This window comes from Crocodylus siamensis, chromosome 2, assembly GCF_052110815.1.
Source record: "Crocodylus siamensis isolate JL-2025a chromosome 2, ASM5211081v1, whole genome shotgun sequence".
Lineage (NCBI taxonomy): Eukaryota > Metazoa > Chordata > Crocodylia > Crocodylidae > Crocodylus > Crocodylus siamensis.
Window position 1 is genome coordinate 217,146,937 of NC_143396.1, and position 20,301 is coordinate 217,167,237.

The 20,301-nt window shown below is 42.4% G+C and overlaps 1 protein-coding gene across 1 annotated transcript in view; it reads left to right on the forward strand.

Moving 5' to 3' along the window:
• The window catches only part of EXT2 (exostosin glycosyltransferase 2), a 112,157-nt gene extending 96,576 nt beyond the window's left edge, over positions 1-15,581 (forward strand). The window contains exons 11-14 of the mRNA XM_090032973.1: positions 2,222-2,365; positions 3,433-3,561; positions 4,713-4,795; positions 12,584-15,581. Coding sequence (XP_089889099.1) covers positions 2,222-2,365; positions 3,433-3,561; positions 4,713-4,795; positions 12,584-12,722 — 495 coding nt within the window. The 3' untranslated portion in view covers positions 12,723-15,581. The remainder of the gene's footprint in view (positions 1-2,221; positions 2,366-3,432; positions 3,562-4,712; positions 4,796-12,583) is intronic.
• The last annotated feature ends 4,720 nt before the right edge of the window (positions 15,582-20,301 follow it).

Sequence of the window (20,301 nt, forward strand, 5' to 3'; positions counted from 1 at the left end):
TTATAACTGCAACAAACTGACAGTTTCCAGAGGCCGAGTAAGGGTAGTAGTAAGTTCTGCAGTGGTGCAAAGATGGTTGTGAAAGTCACTATCCATTAAAGTTGGCTTTTTCTTTGTCAAGTGAAGTTTTCCAAACCTCACTTCAAGAACAGCAAAACTAGAAGGAATATGAACTGGCCTTTCCTGTGTTACAAGGGCACAGCAGTCCCTTGGGAAACGGTAGTTGAGTTTAATCTTTCCTTCAGCTGCCTCCAATATGCATATCATTCTTCGTGCAAGGGTTCTTAGCTCTGCGTGTTACAAGTCTGCAGCATTCTCCAATCCTTTTCTGAGCCTCAGTAGCTTATGTTGCAAGCCTGTGCGACAGATGGGGAACTGGTATTTTAATAGCAGGACTTTTTAATTTCAAATGTAATTGTTAAGATTTTAAGCCCTAGGTAGGGGGCAGTAGGACTTTGAAGGGAAGGAGTAAATTATATATTTGCTTCTCTGCTGTGCATTAACATTTTGGGGGCTGATGTTATACTTAAAAGTTGCAATGTAATTTAAACCTCTCTTGGTTCGGTCCCTTATCAGCGGATGACCCTGAGTTATGACAGCTTTTTAAGAGTTACTTTTCTCCCTTTAGCACTGCAAAACTTTGAAAGCAGTTCTTTGCCTTCAGTTCCTTTGAATACAGAGTTCGTTTACAGAGGATAAGTCTGAGATAATGTCCTATAATTATCTGGAAAGTGTGACTTTCTAGTTAAGGTACATACCTGAGAGTCAGATCTGGTTTCCTTTCATGATTCCTGTATGAGTTTTGGTAAGTTTTCTCATCTGGAAATTTGGGATTATAATTCTTTCAAGGAAATTAATTAACATATATAAAGTAGGTAGACTTTTTGGATGAAAGAGGTTGTAGAAATTCAGACTAGTTGTAACATACCTACAGTAGAAGTGTATAAAGAAATTAGTTACTGGTTTTATCTTACTTACACTTAAGGAGAGTTCTTAAAGTCCAAGTGCTATATTTACAATTCACTGGTATGTAAAAAAGTGCTATAACTAAGGGAATGGACAGCAGATAGTGTAGTGAAATTTTCAGTGCAGTGGAACAGCAGATAATCCCTTTTGCTTTGAGTACAGCTTCAGAATGTATTTTTTCCACTTGGGGTAGAAGAGATTGCTTATGGAATAGAGATCAAGTAGCCTGGAGAAAAAGAAAAAGTATTCCTTGTTGACATGGTAGATGGGGTGAAAATTGGGCTTGGATGGTTATTTTTATGAATGACACCCCCCACCTTGCATCCAGCCTGAATCAGAAACATTTGGAACCCAGGGCACATATGCTCAGGTTTTCTAGTCTGGCACAGTGTTTCTCTGATTGGTCTGATGCTTGTTGTGTATAAGAAAAACTGTTGTGAGGTTAAAATTAGTAGTTGGAAAATTAAAAACTACCTTAATTACTGGTCAATAATCTCATATATCTAATTGCCATTCAGTCCTAATGAATAATTTTGAGCCCTGTATCCCTTTTCCCCTCCTGGAAGTTGTCCAGCATTTATTGCGGCCAGAGCCTAAGGTTGCCTTAATGATGCCCTCTCCCTGTTCTTGTCCATTTGTGTTTGATCCTGCAGTCAGCTGTGGAGTAATGTATGAAGTGACAAGGATAGTATCTTGATTACATCCAGATGCTTGGAAGAAGTCAAGGGCAGAGAGGCCTGTCATGTAGCAACGGATACAGCAAACTGCCCGTTATAGAATATCAAATATAGATATAAAATATGCTCTATAGTTTTGAAACTTTTTCCTCTTAGAGGGATTGGCTAGACATGCAACCGTTCCTGAAAACAGTTGAGGGTTGTAGTCATAGCTACCATGTTTAATGAGAAAAGCACCATGTAGTTGTGCTTGGCTCTCAAACTATGTTAACTCCTTTTGACAGATCAATTGTATTCCCTTCAGCAGGAAAGTTAGTGCTGTTTGTGTGTCTCTTTGCATTAAAGAGTCATGCCCACACTTAGAAATGTAGGGCTATTTTAAACAAACCTTAAACTTCTCTTATGTTTCCTTCCAAGCTGTCTCTCATCCTTGAGGACTGTTACCTGTAGGATTTAGTGAGGTGATCCAGGAATTACCTATAATTCTGTTTCTATGGGTAGTCTTGCTGCATCCTCTTGACTGAGTTACAGTGCTGCTTGGACCAGGAATGTCTTAATATGGCTGTTAATCACTGCAGGTTTGGCGGGAGTTTCCTGATAGGCTGGTTGGATATCCTGGTCGCCTACATCTCTGGGACCATGAGATGAACAAATGGAAGTATGAGTCGGAATGGACCAATGAAGTCTCTATGGTGCTCACAGGGGCAGCTTTTTATCACAAGGTAACAGGGATATCAAAGATAAATGGGAAGTTAGTGTATGTTGCAACATGAGATGCAGTGATATAAAGGGATTTTATGGCAGGCTAACATTTCTGATGACCTTTCATTTGAGAATTCAAGCATTCATTTTATTTTTCAGCCTTTAGTTATTTATAATTAACATTGCAATGTTTTAAAAGGCATGTCATTTAGAAGACAGGAAAGGCAGTTGTACCTGGGTTTTTAATAGGAAAAGCGTGAAAAATGGGTGTGCATTTATATGGTGATGGAGTCCACAGTATGTTAGGCATTGTATACATATACAGGAAACTGTCTTCCTTTCCCCAAAGAGCTTGTAATTTAGTGTATGATTTTTATGAAACACATGGCTTCTATTTACTATTTTCAAATGCCTTTCTCAATTGGAAAAAAACAACCCTCTACTATCCTACCCTGATTATAGCGTAAGAGACCAATTGTCATACGGATCAATATTTTTTTTCAAAGAGTCTGTCTCCCAGTTAAGTATCTAAATGAATTGGCCAGATTTTCTGATATGCTTAGGGCCACTACTTCCTAATAAGGATCATCCCAAGAACCAGTTGCTGATGTTCTGCTCTCCTGCCCCTGCTACACAGACAACCAGTCTGCATCCTACTGTATTTTGAAAAGCTGGCTATTCCATGAAACTAAAGTAGAATGTATTTAAATACTATAAATTGATGGGATTTATTATTACACAGTGAATGTGATATTTTAATTAAAGCTATGAAAGAGGAAAAATAAATATTAAGAGATTTCTTTTTTCATGGTGTGAAGGAAAAGTAATTGTTATATGCAAAGAAAAAAACATATTTGTGTGCCTAGCAGCCTAATGGTGTCACTAACTTGATGGGAAGCATCATCCCTTTCACTTTATGGTGAAGTGTCCTAGAAACAGCTGCAATGGCTGGACTCTGAGGATCAAGATTTGTTCACATGCCTTTCCTCAGTTGTCTGCTGTTCCCAGTGATTTTACTATTTGCAGGCTTACAGTTGCTGGAAGTGTATTTAAAGCTGCAGTCTTCTTTCTCCCTCTTATTGTGCAGTATTTTAACTACCTTTACACCTACAAAATGCCTGGAGACATCAAGAACTGGGTGGATGCTCACATGAACTGTGAAGACATTGCTATGAATTTTCTAGTGGCAAATGTTACGGGCAAATCGGTTATTAAGGTGGGATTTTTTTAGCAATTTATGTTTGTTGAAAATGTTACAATATAAAATATAAAAGATGTCTACATATGTGTTTGGTAGATTTGACTATCCTCCTTTTATCTGTTTTTTTCCTTTCTCATTTACTTTTACAATGATTCCCACTTTCCTTTCCTCAGTAGGAATGGTCCTACTCAGTGAAACTAGCATGTCAGTTGGGAACATGAGGTTGTGTTCCCTGTTAGTTAGTGGTGTTCATTGTAGCCAAGTAAAAGAAGATATGGAGAGGGTAGATTCAGTGATAGGAAAAAAAATATTTAAGATTACCAGAAAGAGAGAATTGGCAACTATCCCTGGCCCTGTCTGTCATGACTGACAACAGCTGATTTATAGGAATGTTAATTGCAAGAATGTTAATTGTAAGATCAGTTTTAAATGAACTTTTTATCCTTGAATTAATTTCCTGACATGTTTCGACACGTTTTCAGGTCTGGACATTTGCTCTGTACATTCATTTCAAAGTGTGTCAACTAGGAATGAGATTTAGAGGCCGCCAGGCATTACTTCAATTAGCAAGGTCCACTTTCCTGCCTGTCCGTCATCATTTACTGGGACTGGTAGCTGCGTTTCCTAGAAAAGTCTTTAGAAGATAAAGTATGTGTTTTTGCTGAAAAAATTTCTGAGCCTTACAAGGGCACTGCAGAGTAATTTGGCACCTCAGTATGATTGGGAGAGTCTTGCAGAGTTTGCCAGTCAACTAGTAACTCGAGTGAGCAAAAGAGCGTCTGTTGGATTAAGGTTACGGTGAAGTATGGGAAGCTATATTTCATCGCTGTTATGGCTGCAAGAACAAATGGTGTTTATACAGGGACCTTGGCAGTGAGAAAACAGTCATTAAACAGGAATTAAGGAGCTTGTCATCGCCACTTCTTTTCAGTTACAGAAGGCAAAACCCCTCCAAGCGGTTTTTATTGGGCCCCTGTGCATTTTGCAGTCAGCCAGGCCAGATGAAATTGAATGGAGGAATGGCGTGGCTTTTTATTTTCTACCCTTTGGAGAGAGCTCGGCTTACACTGCAAGCATGTTCAGAAGTATTGTGCTGTTTTCTGAGCAAGGGGATTAATATCCCTTCTGTTGACTATGATGATGATGTCTGTCATGCCTTTGTGCAGGTGACCCCACGAAAGAAATTCAAATGTCCAGAATGCACGGCCATAGATGGGTTATCGTTGGACCAGACGCACATGGTAGAAAGGTGAGTGAACCTCCCTTTGTTGTCGCAGTTGCCTTCTTGCAGTTCCCAGAAACCGTTTTTTTGTCCGTTTCAAAATTTAAACTACAGATATCCCTTTTGGATTCCTCAGCTTGCCACACAAGTCCAGTCAGCCCAAGTGTGGGTCATTTGTACACTAGTTAATGGGGCACTGCAAATGATCTCCAGTGAAAAGTAGGCTGCTTCTGGGAAGGGTTTTGGAAGGTCACCAAATTTAGCAGCTCTGCTATAAACTATAGACTGTATGTATGAAATTCCGTATTGATAACAGGTATTTCTAAGGCAATCATTTCATTCTATCATGGAACTTAAAATGTAATGCATGTTTGATTTTGTTTTTTAAACTGAAGCTGTTAATAACTTATCAAAGAGCAATTGATTAGTAAGGATTAAAATGACTGAAAAAGCATTAGTAGCGCTATAACTGACTTTTGAACAATGCCTTTCCTCCAAAGATCTCTAAACATGCTGGTTCTACTACTGAGATGGAAATTCCTGCACAGTTGAACATAGCAGCTGTTAAACAGTGGGAGCAACATTATTATCTAAGGAGAATTTAATTTTGCTAGGCAGTATGTAGCTGGGAAGTCAATACTGCAAAAAGTTAAGGGCAAAATAACTTGGAATAAACAAGCATGTGATTATTGTTTCTCATTCTGCAATTGCCTGGTGTAACCGTGGCCAAGATGCTTGCCCCTCCATCTCAGTTTTCAAATCAAAGAGAGAATTTACTTGCTTTTTGTGAAGTTTTAAGATTATCCTTTTTTTAATAAAAAACAAAAACCATCTGAGAATGAAATGACTTGTTACTTAATAACTGAAATTTAGCCAAAAGCTAGCAAACCTGCTTATCCTCAGCATTTCTTCATAGGGTCCTGAAGTGGCATTTCCCCCTTAGGCCTGTGTTCTTTCCTTCTAAGCAATATTGGTGCATACTTCTTGATGCTCAGACTTCATATGTTAGCACTCATTTTCACTTTAAACTCATTCTCACTTGCACTAAAAACTCTTCCAACTATACACCTATACACCTTTCCTATAGTTGGTCCTATAAAAGATATTGCCCCCAAAAAGCCCTTTGTCTCTTATGTATTTCCTGGACTATTGTAGCTATGGCATCACTGCAGTGAAACCTATTCATATTCTGAGGGTGGGATAAATGTGAGGAACAACAGTGCTTCAGGAGACCTGCAAAAAGAGTGACAATACAAAATCAAGATAGGCATTTGTTTGTGATATGGTAGAGGCAGAAAATCAGCTGATGCAAATCTGAGTTGTATGCACTGATCACCACAGTTTATCTAGTCCCATTTCACAGGGCTCTGATAAGACTCGGAGTGTTGCATTTTTTTGTGGGCCCTTTGTTATTAGAAATATATCTTTAGGCATATTCAGTGACTAGCTGCAAACATTGTTAATAGCCTGGATAGATTGATTTATGAAAAGAGGGTGAAAAAAATCAAGTATTTATATCAGGGGCTGGCAACGTTTTTGGACAGAGTCCCAAAAACACCCACAATCTCGACGTGTAAGATGTTGGCGAGCCAGGGCAGATGACGGGGTGGGCAAAGGTCACAAGGAGCCTGATCCTTGTTTTGGCAGTACAGCCCCAGCCACTTCCCTGCCATGCCACTCTGAGGTATATGCATTGAGCAGAATACTTTCACGTGCCACATTCTGGCACATGTGCTGAGGGTTGCCTATCCCTGACTTATATAGTTCACCTGAAGGATGGTTAATGTGGGACAAAATAATCTTCAGGTACAGAACACTGTAAATATTGGGAATGGTAATTGATTTCTGGGGGCGGTGGGACAAGGGTATATAGTTTAACTTAAGGAAAGGAAAATGTAGGCTGAATATCAGAAAATACTTCCTAACAATAAGAGAGATTACCTTGTAGAAAAAAAATTTTAAGATATCAGTTGAAAGCTTTGGGAAACATAAATGTAATTTGAGTGAAGCCTTAGAAAATGTGGTATAGGTAACAATCCTGTATTGTCTAGAGAATGGACTAGATGCATTACTCTTTCTCTTTATATTGTAATACCCTGAAACACCATTCATGGACTGGGATCTGATTGCATTTGGCACTTTAAAAACACACACAGAAAAACAACCTTTACTTAAAAGAGAACTATAGTAGGGACAGGATGCCAGATGTATAACCACTTTGGTATCCCATAAGTGTTGCTATCATTTCAATGAATATATCTTTAAATGTATGATTTCCTTTCCTCTCATATAAATTTCCACCAGCAGAGATAACTATGATGAAAAAGTGTCACATTAATTGCTAATCCAAGTTGCTTATTTCCTGATTGTATGAACTACAGATTATCCAGAGAAGGGTATTGCATCTATGCCTGAAAAAGAATATACCACACATTTTACAGCTCTTTGCACTTCATTTTCAAGTTTGTTAATAGGGTAATTTTGAACAAACCCAAGTAGCGTAAACTGTTACTTGCCATGTGAATATGAGCCATTGTATCTAGCAACTTCCATGATCCATCTAATCCCAGTTTATCATTGCCTGCTTTGAGTTAGTGGGAACTAGCTGAAAATCTTGAAGCTTATCCATTTTTTTTTTAATGGGATACTATAAGCCACCTATTTGTTTTAATAGTGTAATAAACTACAACAACTTTTGGTGCAAGTTTCCATTGACTCCATAGTGACTAGAACTGTACTTTGGTTTGGGTTTAGGTTTTATACTTCTGATTCATGCAGACACTGGTCCTGTATGTTAACTGCCTTCTACTAGGCCAGAGGACAATCTGGTTGAAGGGACTGCTCATAACAGGCAACCCAGAACACAAGTTAGAAGAATAACTTACATGATTTAACTGTAAATTGCATAAATCGCATTATGTAAATGTACATAAATATTTAATGTCCACTGGCTATAAGGATGCCGCAAGGCATGAGGCTGGGAGTTATAACCAAGTCCACCTGTAACTAGCCAAGTTACCGAACTCCTGGTTTCTTGCCATTCAGAAGTTGTGACAAACATATGACTCTTGACATAGAAGTCAGTAATAGACTTAAATGTCCAGCAGTCAATCTGGTGGTTGTTAAGGGCATGTTAAAGAGTAAAAGTAGTCAACCTCTAGCTCACAGACCAATCCGGCCTGCCAAAATATTTCATTTTGCCTGTGAAGTTGGGACATCTGTGGCAATTATCTGGCAAAGGGAAGCTGCAACTAGGTTGTTAGTGCATCAGTGACAATTCAGCAGCAGTGGGGGGGTGGTAGTGGTGCTGGCATTAGGTGATAGTAGAACAGAAGCCTGTCTTCAGACTGAGCTTCATTAATTTGTCCTGCTCCTTATAAAAGGTAGCCAGCCCCTGATGTAGAGGACTGCTAAGGAAGGTGCATCACTTTTCAGTTTTGAGTGTCAGGCTCAGAATTAGCTAAGGGAAATCCAGTTAACAGCTCATGGTTGTTCAGTGATTTGCAAGGATTTGGTGATCTCTGTCATATTCATTGAGGAAAGGTGTTCACATGAGAACCCCCCCCCCCTTAATTGGCTCTTTGCTGCCAATCCAGACAGAGGCAAAGTGATTAGAAGAGGGAAACCTAATGTCTCCCATCCTCACCCCAGAAATTTATTATATTTTTGGCCAGGGTTTGAAGTACATTGCTGGGAGAGCTTTGAACTTTCCCTGCTTGTAGGTCTGTGGCATAGATGAGATTTAAATCTCCAGGACTATTGAGCCCTATCACCAAAATGCATTAAGAGCCTTGAGTCAAGAATCTCCATCCTGAAGTAACCTTTGCTTTGAATTGTTGGAAAAGCTTCAGGAAGGTCTTATAACACTCATGTGCTTATTGGCAGCAGTTAAGTAACAGGTTTCCTGCCTTTAGAATCTGCAAATCTAACCCAAAAAGAAGAGATCTAAATGAAATCTAGAGGGAAATTGAATATAGGTTAGCGGTAAGTGAGGCTGAGCTGCCTCTACAGCAGAGTTACCAGTAGTATTTCTTTTTAAAGGCAAAGGGGTCACTATAGAAAGATCATTCCCTGAAGAGGGGATGTGCAGTCATCTTGCTGACATCAGAGAAACAGAGAGAGAACCAATTCGAGGAAATTCACAGAATCCTTGATTGGCTTGGTTTGCTGCCAATCTGCCAGGGGGCAACAGGGCTCTCATTTTTTTTGATTCACAGAAACTTAAATCCGTGTTGAGCACAGTTACATGTTGTCAGCACTGCAACTTAAAATGAATAATTATTGAAAGCAAAGCTGCATCTGTTAGTTTGAATTTGCAGAACTGTGAAGACAGCCAAGAAAAATACTCACCGTCTCTATGAGATGACATATCATCTTAGCTTCCTAGCTAATGCTTTAGGTGTCCTTGTTGTTTGTGGTGGCCTACAAGTGGCTGGTCTCATAAAAGCAAACCAAACTTGTTTATGTTGGTGTGGGAGAAGAGAGCACTCTATTTCCCTTAGACACCGTATGTGACATAGAGCTCGCTCTCTCTCTTACTCACACAAGCAGGTTCAAAAATGGAGTTCTTGAGCTTCATTCTGAAGTTTGCTGGAAGTGGTTTTTGTAACTTGGCTAGAGTTGATGGATCATAAAGGATTTAATGTGGGATTTTTCATTTTGCCATTTATTTACAAATGAAATGGCTTTCTTGGTGGGTAAAAGTGTTATATTGGCAGTCTTGTAGAGCAGCATTTCTCAGCCTGTGGGTCATGACCCAAAAGTGGTTCAGGAGAATATACGAAAGGGTCATGAGCAAACTTTAAAAATGGATTCTCTTTTAAAGGAGAAACCTGTGGGAAACTGTGGCTTTTCCTTTGCAGGCTGGCAGAGCTCCAGGCTGCCTGGGGGAGGCCCCATGCCACACACTGGGGGGGCAGTGGGTCAGGACCAGCTATCTATGTTTACAAATGGCTCCTGGTACAAAAAAGGTTGAGAACCACTGTTGTAGGGGGTATCCCCAACATAAACACAGTGGAGCCGCACCCTGTTTTCTGTCTTTGCAATTCATCTTTGACCTAGGTAAGATCAGAGGAAGGAAGAGGACAATTTGCCTCTAAGATCCATTTAGTTTTCATTTTCTTCTTTTCCTGCCATTTAGCCCCAGTTGTAGTAGTGGCTTTTCTGATAGAGACACCTGCCCACCAGCCAGTAGACTTGATACAAATAATTTCTCTCTCACGGGCCACCAGACAGCTGTTATATTACAATGACTTTCAGTCATGATTTGCTGGGTAGGATTTGAACCAGTAACCTAGAAGTGAAAGGCCTTGTATTATTCCATAAACCACTGAGGGACAGCAGCTGTACAAACTTTTCTCATGCAGTTCTTCTAGTGCGTTTACCTCCTGACCTGTGAACTTTATGCTCTTCCCTCTGCAGGGCTCCAGTGCGCAACTTAGATTACACTCCTCAGCCATGTTTTTCAAATGTAGCTGGATGTTTTGGGGAGCCTTAGCTGTGGAGAACGGATGGTGCTTCACATTATCTGACAGCCAGGCGAATTTTAAAGCCTCACTTCCCAAACTGGACAAGTTTCTGCCCTCCAGACTGCAGCTGCTTCTCTTGCAGCCAGTTCTCTTGCACCCCCTGAAGCTTCCCTTCTTGCCAATTGTCTCATGCCCCCTTCAGCCACTGTCGATGCTCTTTGCCAGTAGCAGTCACTGGCAAGGGAAACTGGCAGCAGAGATGGTGGTGACAGCAGCTGAAAAGGGAGGGCAAAAGAAGTGGCAGTAAGGGAAGCAGCGGCGGAGGCAGCTAACGTAAGGTGTGTGTAGGTGGCCAAAGTAGAGGGGTGTAAATCACCCCCCACAGGAGCCTTTTGTTCCCCCCCACACATGCACATTGGGTGTGCACCACAGCGTGGGAAATATTGTTTGAAGATGTCAGGTTGAGCATACAAAAACTGAGACACCAAAAATCACTTCAGATTTCTGGTCAAGGTTTTCAAGCTGACTGCTCACCATGCTGCTGTAGTCCTGAGCCTCCAGTCTTACCCTTTTCCCCCAATCCACATCACTTATGACCTAAAGAAACCTTGGTGTTCCAGATTTTGGACAGCAAATTCTGTGTATGCACTGCAGTCCTGACCTTTTAGTTCCCTTGCTGTTCCAGTCGTCCGCCTTTCCCAAGCAGAGTATTTGTGCCAGTTTATCAGGAACGGGTGTTCTGATGCACACACGTTGTTCCCATATTACTCTCCAAACTCTTTTTCATTTGTTTTCTGCTGTGAAGATTTGAGCCCGAAGGGTGGAGGGCAGAGTGCACACCAGCTGTTCTACCTAGCTGTCAAGTGCTTGCAACATTAAACATTTTGTTTTAAACGTGAGCAGCATGGTTATTTTCTGGATGATTTTTAAACTGGTACGAAAATAATTGTTATAGATTGAAAACAATTCTTTGGAAACAGAGCACTTTAAAAACCTTGGCTCTGTCTTTTAAATTGTTTACTCTCAGTATAGTCAGAGTGGGAGCCAGTGGATGGCTTGGAAGATGAGGAATTAATTTTGAAATCCAGTCTTGAGGTTCCATCTACTTCAAAAGAGTTTTTGGGTGGTGCTGAAGCAGTCTCCGTCACAAAACTGTCACACTTAGTTGGTGTGATTGACCAAGTCTGCTCAGGAAAGCTATCCTGGAGACTGAATGACCTTCCTAACCCTTAGAGGGGGTTGGGAGTGAGCAGGGGGAGAGTGGGAGAGACATTCAGACTGTTTGCAGCATATCAACCTCTGGAACACAGTCCTAGCTTGCTTTTGCTAGACAAACAGCTTGTTGCTCTTTTGTCTGTTCCTTTCATTTGTGAGTCTCAAAGACTAGCACCCCATTTTCTTGTGGGTTACTCTGTTTCTTTGATTCTAGTGTCTGAAGCTTTTGAAACTGATAGTATTGAACACGCAGCTAAAATTAGCCAAGTGTGGGTTGAGAGAGGATTACCTGTTTTTTTTTTTCTTACCCTGCTTCCCCAATTCCCCAGTCTTTTAGAAGAGGAGTTAAGGGGCTCTGTCAAGTTAAAAATCATGTTTGTTAAAGTAAACAGCAAACTGCTCCCTTGTGCTTTGTTATTTACCCCTTAAATTAGTACAACTGAGACAATTGCCAAAATTCAAATATGTTTTGACCATTTTTATGCTTTACTATTCAATGGTACTTGATTTAGACAATTAAAATATGTCAGCTTCACTTTAGGATTCCTTCCCCCCTGCTCTTTAAATTCAACTTTGTTTTTAGGTTCCCAAGCACAACTGATGATGCTTCAGACACCCTAAGGAGAATGTTTATTTTTTTAAGCAGGGAAAACAGTTTCTGATGGAGTTTAAAAGAAGAAAGGAGAAAAATCTTTCTGTAGGTGTTCAGTTTCCTGACTGCTTAGTTTTTGCAAAACCTTGATTATGAGCCACAATAACCCATCAGTGGCCCTTTAAGGGACATGTTGGCAGCTAAGCTGTCCAGGTTTACAGCAAATATGTTGTTTTAAGAATGACTGGAATTCTAGGAGGAGGGAGAAGGGAAGCTTTGACCTCCATGTGTACATGTGCTGCTGGCAGCATCTCCCTGCTCTTCACTGTGATTAAATGAATAAATCAAAGAGCACCAACTTTTTCCAAGCCCCCTCTGCAGTGAGGCTCCCTCTCCTATTTCCCAGTAGCTAGAATGGATGAAATATTTCCAGGAACATAGGAGAAGGTTATTAAGCTCTTTTGAAATTGTTGTTTGGAGTGGGAGCTTGTCTGGCATGATCTTTGGGCCATGTAGTTACATTTTTGTCTCTTTTACCAGATCCGAGTGCATCAATAAGTTTGCCTCTGTCTTCGGGACCATGCCTCTGAAAGTGGTAGAGCACCGTGCAGATCCTGTCCTCTACAAAGATGACTTCCCCGAGAAACTGAAGAGCTTCCCTAATATTGGCAGCTTGTAAAAGGTGGTTACGAGACTAAAAAAATGCAAAAACAGTGACTGGTGCTAAGACAAGCTCAAGGCTCTGAAGGAAAATGCAGAGAGGGGGCTTAGTGTGAGGAAAGGAAGATTGATACCAGGCTTCTGGTATACCTGTCCTTCCTGCACAATGTATAAGACTGTAACACAGAGCCATGGAGTTCTTTCCTTGTTGCACATTTATACCTATTGACTCTATTTATGGTTCCACCGAAAATGCCAGTAAAATGCCAGGAAAATCCCCTCCCCCTGAGTGGAGGCTGCACATCTGGAAGAATAAAACAGCATCTTACTTTGTAGGGGCTAGCTGGCATGATTCATCTCTTTTAAAAGTTTAGCCCTTCTTTATTTTAGTGCAGCTACCAAATATGAGAGCAAACTGTTTTTAATACTGGCTGCAATATCCAGCCTGTTTTTTTTCCATGAGGCTGCCTGCATCTGTTGAGATGAGTTGTTGGTTTTAAGTAATTGTGCAACAAGCTCTTCTGACTTTTTAGGCTTAGGAAGATAAATGTTTATTTTTTATTTAAAAAATCACAAGCTTTTGTTGCAGGGCTTAGGGGGCTAAACGTTTTGTATTAAGTGATTGCAATGAGAGTTGACGCTGATGGCAGCCAAGAAGACGTTATCCTTAACTTAAAGATTTGTGGGATATACTTTCTGTCACTACACTTCTTTCCTATATATGAATCTCAGGTTTTCTACTGTTCCTGTAGAAGATAATTTTACCTAGTATAAAATGCAGTCCTTTTTTTTTTTTTAAAGGAAAAACATGTCTTAAAGCTTTTGCTTTCTCTTACCAAGACGACAGATCAGTTATTGGTTCATACTCATACAGCACATCCACATACTGGAACAGCCACTAAAATGTGATCCTCATGTGTATGTATTTCTAAGAGCAGGTTAAAATAGACTCTTGATTGGGATGGTTTAGTCAAGGGTGATCCTATCTTGAGCAGGGGGTTGAACTAGATGACCTCCTGAGGTTCCTTCTAGCCCCCTACACAAATGTTTTATGTATCTGTGCAACATATTAATAACATGTAGGTAGAAATCACTCACATAAACTACCATAATGTGAAAAACTGTGGTGGGTAGCCTGTGATCAAACCCACTGCCACAGGATGCTAAGGAGGCAAGAAGTTTTAGTATTATTTAAACGAAGAGGAGACTACACATTTTTATGAACCATAGAATCATTTCTGCAAGCTGAAGTTAATTTAAATAGGACTGTTAGCTGCAGCTATGCTACAGAAGGCCCATCAGTCTTCATGCGTTGGTATATAAGCTGATGCCAAGCTAGGCCCAGAAGGGAGTTCTCCATGCTCCAGTGGTAGAATGTCCCCCAGTTTGGTGCATTATGGGTGGTTTGCACTTTCCTCTGACACTTTCTGGATTGTTGTTCTTGGGGCCATCATACTGAATGGGCTATCTTTTTGTTACAGTAAGGCCATTCTTCTGATTCTGCCAAACCCCAAACAGCAGGACAAGTGTTAGAAAGCATAGTTCAACCATCTGCCTTGAGAGTGACAGGCAGCAATGGCAAAAACCAAATGGAAGTCAGGCCAGAAACAGGAAACATCTGCTCCTGTTTGTGTCACCCCACTAAGACTTTCCTTATTATCCAGCACAGTGGATATGCTGTGAATGAAAATCATGTGGGAACAGTAGCTCTGAAGGGATGTCTCAGCTCCTGTGGGAAGTGTCTTTCACATGGATACCCCCATTCTTTGGGAATGTTTAATTACCAGTAAATTCTAGAGCTTGTTTTTAATGTTGCAGTCTTTGCTGTGTTCCTGATGTGCTGTGGGAGATGACATTGGGGTGCAGGTGTAGCCTTTTCAGGGACAGGAAGGACATTCTGAATAGAGAGGGTATCAAAAGATAAGGTACGCTCTTCACCATTGAGCAGTTCTTGCTAGCAGCCTCACACGCTCATGCACATGCACTTACTTCTAGAATCTGTTGGTTTATGTCAGAATAATGTCTTTGAGCCTGAATATCAGAAACTCCAGTTCACTTACCACTGATCAGTCTGTTTTAAAAGGGAAGTTATGGCAGCGATAATTATGCTCATGAATTGGAGCTGATCTCAGGATGACAGAGTTTTGAAGCTGCTGCTGTCTGTTCGTTCTTTCCCAAGTTCATAGACAAAGCCTACATGTAGGTTTGGCACAGACAATTAAAGGACAAAGAGGATTTCTGATTGGTGGTGGGAATATGGTGGCCTAGAAATAAAAGGAGAAGGTGACTTACCCGTGTAAGCTGATGTTATAGTGTTGAATCTCAAAGTGGGCCTCAGTCAGAAGATAATGGGCACTAACAAACTAGTGTGCCTTTCTTGATGTGCTCAAGAGCCAGTGATTCTTAAAACGGTCATGTTTTGTCCTGCCGTGTTTTACAGCTGTGTTTTATGTTGCAGTCTCTTCTTTGTAATGATGCTGTGTCTCTGTTTTATAACATGACAAATGACCTCACTGTAAAGTTGGGCAGCTGACTATTCTGTAGCCTGGGCTAATTCCCCATTCCATTTATAATTGTTGTGTTTTAAAGATGATGCAAAACTTTAAAAAGTGCAAAGTGTTTTTATGTTTAAATTGGGATTATTTCATCGTCAGTCATTGTCAGCTAATCAGCTTGTTTATTTTATCAGAGTCGTCCAATACTGATAATATATATTAAAAGAAAACTTATCTCTAAAGGGTCTTTCTGGTGTTTCACTTCTTCAGATGTGATTGTATATGCTCCCAACAGAAATATTCTGAAAAGAAAATGTCATTGATAAATTCTTTATGCTAAATAAATCTATATTAAATCTCGATTATCTACAACACACTTCAGAAATATCTATCCCTATTTTAATGTCTCCATAACTCTGAATGGTGCCAATATCTTTCAGTAAGACCATTTCTCTGTGATAGTGAGTGCACCTTGTTTTTCACAGTGGGATGAATTGTAGCAAGTAGGCATGGTCAACCAGTAGTTGCACAAGTACAATGGATAAATACTGTGTTTAGATTTCATAGACATTAGGGCTGGAAGGGACCTCGGGAGATCATCGAGTCCAGCCCCTGCCCAAAGGGCAGCAAGTCAGCTGGGGTCATAGGATCCCAGCAAGATAAGCATCCAATTTACTCTTGAAGGTGTTCAATGTAGGTGCTTGAACCACCTCCGCTGGCAGACTGTTCCAGACCTTGGGGGCTCGGACAGTAAAGAAATTCTTCCTTATGTCCAGCCTGAAACAGTCTTGCAGGAGTTTGTGACCATTCGACCTCGTCATCCCGTGGGGCGCTCTGGTGAACAAACATTCCCCCAGATCCTGGTGGTCACCCCTGATAAACTTATAGGTGGCCATCGGATCACCCCTGAGCCTACGCTTTTCCAGGCTAAAGAGTCCCATGGCTCTCAGCCTGTCATCGTAAGATCCGTTTTCCTGACCTCTGATCATGCGCGTGGCTCTCCTCTGGACTCTCTCAAGCTTCTCCACATCCTTTTTGAATTGTGGAGCCCAAAACTGGACGCAGTACTCCAGCTGCGGCCTCACCAAGGCCGAGTACAAGGGGAGAATGACGTCCCGGGATTTGCTCGAGAAGCATCTATGGATGCAAGTCAGCATTTTGGTCGCTTTACTAGCCGCAGCATTGCACTGCAGGCTCATGTTCATCTTGTGGTCAATGATGACCCCAAAGTCTCTTTCTTCTGTAGTGCTAACCAACATAGCACTGCCGAGCCTATAAGGGTGCTGCAGGTTTTTCCTCCCAAGGTAGAGAACCTTGCATTTTTCGGTGTTAAACACCATCAGGTTCTCGTCTGCCCATTTGCTGAGCTTGTCCAGGTCAGCCTGGATCACCCGCCTGTCCTGTGGCGTGGATGCTTTGCCCCAAAGTTTGGTGTCATCGGCGAACTTGGCCAGTCCACTCCTGACTCCAATGTCCACATCATTAATGAAGATGTTGAACAGTATGGGTCCCACGACAGAGCCTTGAGGGACCCCACTGGTCACAGGGCACCACGATGAGTGACTGCCATCAATTACAACCCTCTGGGTCTGACCACGGAGCCAATTTCCCAGCCAGCGGATCGTGGTGGAGCCAAGGCCACAACTGGCCAGTTTGGCCAAGAGGTGATCATGGGATACCAGATCAAAAGCTTTTTTGAAGTCAAGATATATGACATCAACCTCTTCTCCCTTGTCCAGGTGATAGGTCACCTGGTCATAGAAGGAAATGAGATTGGTCAAACAAGACCTACCCACAACAAACCTGTGCTGGCTGTCCCTTAGGATGTTAGCCTGGGCCAGTCCATCAAGGGTGGCCTCCTTAATAAACTTTTCTAGGATCTTCCCCAGGATAGAAGTCAGGCTAATGGCCCTGTAGTTAGCTGGATCCACTCTCCTCCCTTTTTTGAAGATCGGCACCACACTGGCCTTCTTCCAGTCTTCGGGCACTACACCAGAGCGCCAGGAGTTTTCAAAGATCCGTGCCAGGGGCTGGGCTATGACGCTCGCCAGCTCCTTGAGTACCCTGGGGTGCAGATTGTCAGGGCCAGCTGACTTGAAGGTATCCAGCTTCTCAAGGTGTTCCTTCACGAGGTCAGCATTTATGGAGGGTAGGGGATCCCCATCACCCAGATCTCCCTGTCCCACAGCAGGCATGGGCATCCCATGTGACTGATGAAAGACTGATGCAAAGTACCTATTTAATAGGTTGGCTTTTTCCTGGGCGTCAGTTGTCAGTTGCCCCATCTGGTTTAGCAGGGGTCCAACATTGCCCTTGCTTTTCCTCCGGCTCCCCACATATCTGAAAAAGGACTTTTTGTTGTCCTTGATGCCTGAAGCTAGTTGGAGTTCAGTTGCAGCCTTGGCTTTCCTGGTTTGTTCCCTGCAGGACTGGACCAGCGCGGAGTAATCCTCCTTGGAGGTGAATCCCGTCCTCCATCCTTTGTAGGCTTTCCTTTTTAGCCACAGGAGGTCCGCTAGGTCCCTGGAGAGCCAGGGGGGCTGCTATGCCTTCTTGCTGACTTTCCTCTGTGTTGGGATAGATTTAGCTTGTGCATTGAGGATCACTTCTTTGAGAAGCAACCACTCTTCTTGAACTCCCATCTCCCTGGGGTCATGGTCCCTGAGGGCCTGACTGACTAGCCTCTTGAGCTTGTCAAAGTCGGCTTTTCTGAAGTCAAGGACTTCTGTGTTGCTGACTGACTTGCCAGCTTTACAGCGGATGGTGAAGGTGATCAGCTCGTGGTCGCTGTCACCCAGCTTCCCATCGATCACTAGGTCGCCGATTAGGTCGTCCCCGTAGCCAGTACCAGGTCGAGCAGCGCTTTGCCTCTCGTTGTCCCATAGACTTCTTGAGTCAGGTAGAGGTCATCCACGCATGAGAGAAAGCTTTGCGACCGCTCGGATTTTGCTGAGTGATCTTCCCAGGAGATGTCCGGGTAATTGAAGTCACCCATGACAACCAAGGTCCTGGAGCAAGCGGCCTCAGTCAGTTCCCGGGCGAACTCCTGGTCAAGCTCAGGACTTTGAGTGGGAGGTCTGTAGTAGACTCCCACCGTTGTGTCCCCTGTGCCGTATTCCCCACAAATTTTTACCCAGAGGGTCTCTAGCTGTCCATGCCGGTCGCCAACATTTAGTGTTACCCACCCTCCACATGATCATCGACTTGTGCTGCAGTCTGCTCCCGGCTCTGTTAGCTAATTGCGAGACATGCAGATTCACTCTCCAGTGCTCTGAACTACTACTGGTGACTTGTCACCAGCTCTTAGTGTCTGTCACATCTCAGCTCGTGTGGCTTGAAGAGATTTCACTGCAGTACCTGGTTTTTTTCCTACCATCTCAAAGGCCATTTTTTTTCAAATCTGATTACTTAAGTATAGAGTCCTGAATCCATATTCAGACTAGGGTTGTAAATACCAATTTAAAAAAAATATCTGTTTAATGTGTTGTAATGACAGTGGTTAAACAGCTAATTGGTATTGCAACTTCCAACTTGGCTTGCGTGGTGGGGCTGCTCTTGCCCAGAGCAAGCAGGGTACTTCAAACCCCCTGAGGTGTGGCAGGGATTCAGCAGCTCCCTGGGGCCCCAGATCCCCAGGGCTGCACCTCATGACAACCTGGGTGGGTAAGCGGGTCCTCTCTGGACCCAGGCATGGACAGGGCAGGGTGTGCTGTGGAGCTGAGCTGCAGGCCTGAGGGGAGCCATCCCATACCCACCTAACTTCTACCTTGCCCCTGCCAGACCACACAGCTGCTGCAGATCCTGTGCAGCTGTTTGCAGCCTGCCTGCTGCTAGCAGCCTGGGCTCCGTGGCACGCAGCAGCAGAGACCTGCCCAGACCCTGGGCTGCTCACGGAAGGCAGCAGGGAAGCTGCAAGTGGCTGCACTGGCGTCCACAGAGCATTAATAGGTACTAGCTATTAATGGCTTAACTATTCATATCCCTAATTCAGACATCAGAATAATGGCAACCTGCCTGACGCGTGAAGGTATCCAGTACCTACAGCTCCTGATGCCTTCCCTTTTGAAAAGCAGGCTACTTTTATTTTGATGCCCGCCTATAGATTTTATTTGGGAAACTAATTTGGGAGTTTAATATACTGACCCTAAATGGATCTTTCTTTCCTGAGCATTATGCTTAAAAATCTGTTTTCATTAAACAAGGCCACAGTATGGATGCACTCCGGAATCAGTCTGTTAGACCACTGTGTAAGAGTACCTTTGCAAATTGCAATCGTAAGAAGGATCCTAATGACACACAGAAGTCTACTTACCTGCCAGTGAAATATAGCCCCTCCTGAGTAGGAACATGAGAGCTGTTATTCTTACGACAAGACTATTGTACAGTATAGTGCAGGAAGTGAAACCCACATGGCTGATCTAGGGAGATAAACTGTAATTACGTGAACTGGAAGCAGTATAAATATTTCAGTCTTTCTTAGAATTTGTTTTAAAGACTTATGTATTTTCAGTTTCCCAGGGAAGCTGCAAAAATCATTTTCTTCCAAAACCAAACAGTAGCTTCCACTTTAGCAGGATGGATGTTTCCACAGGCTGTCAAGCAGTCTCTTCCTTGCACTAAAAAAAAAAAAAAGCAATCATTGTCCAGTTCCTTGGCAGATGGTGTTCAAGCTGGAGACTGGGAGAAGCTGAGCTGGCTCCATTACTTGCTTCAGTCTGTTTGGCAGGCTTTGAGGACAGTGAAGCAAACACCATTAGGGACATCAAATTATATTGATCAACCTTGTAGCTTTGTACTTCCAGGAAGTCCCTGCATGCAAACAACAACAACAGCCTAACACCACCAATAATCACACCTTTCCTTTGGAAGGTGTGTGGCCCTCCTATAAACCCCTTTCAAATGAACAGGTAGACCTTAATGACTTTGCTCCCAGAAACCAGTTTGTAAATATTTGTGGATGGCGAGGTGCATCTTGCCTCCTATTTTCTTCTGTTGCTGTCATTTGTATTATTTAGACCAAGGCATCCTATAGCATGTGAAAGCATAGTTCATCCCCAAAATAAAATGACCTCATATTTGATGGTTGTGGGTTTTTTAGCCTCA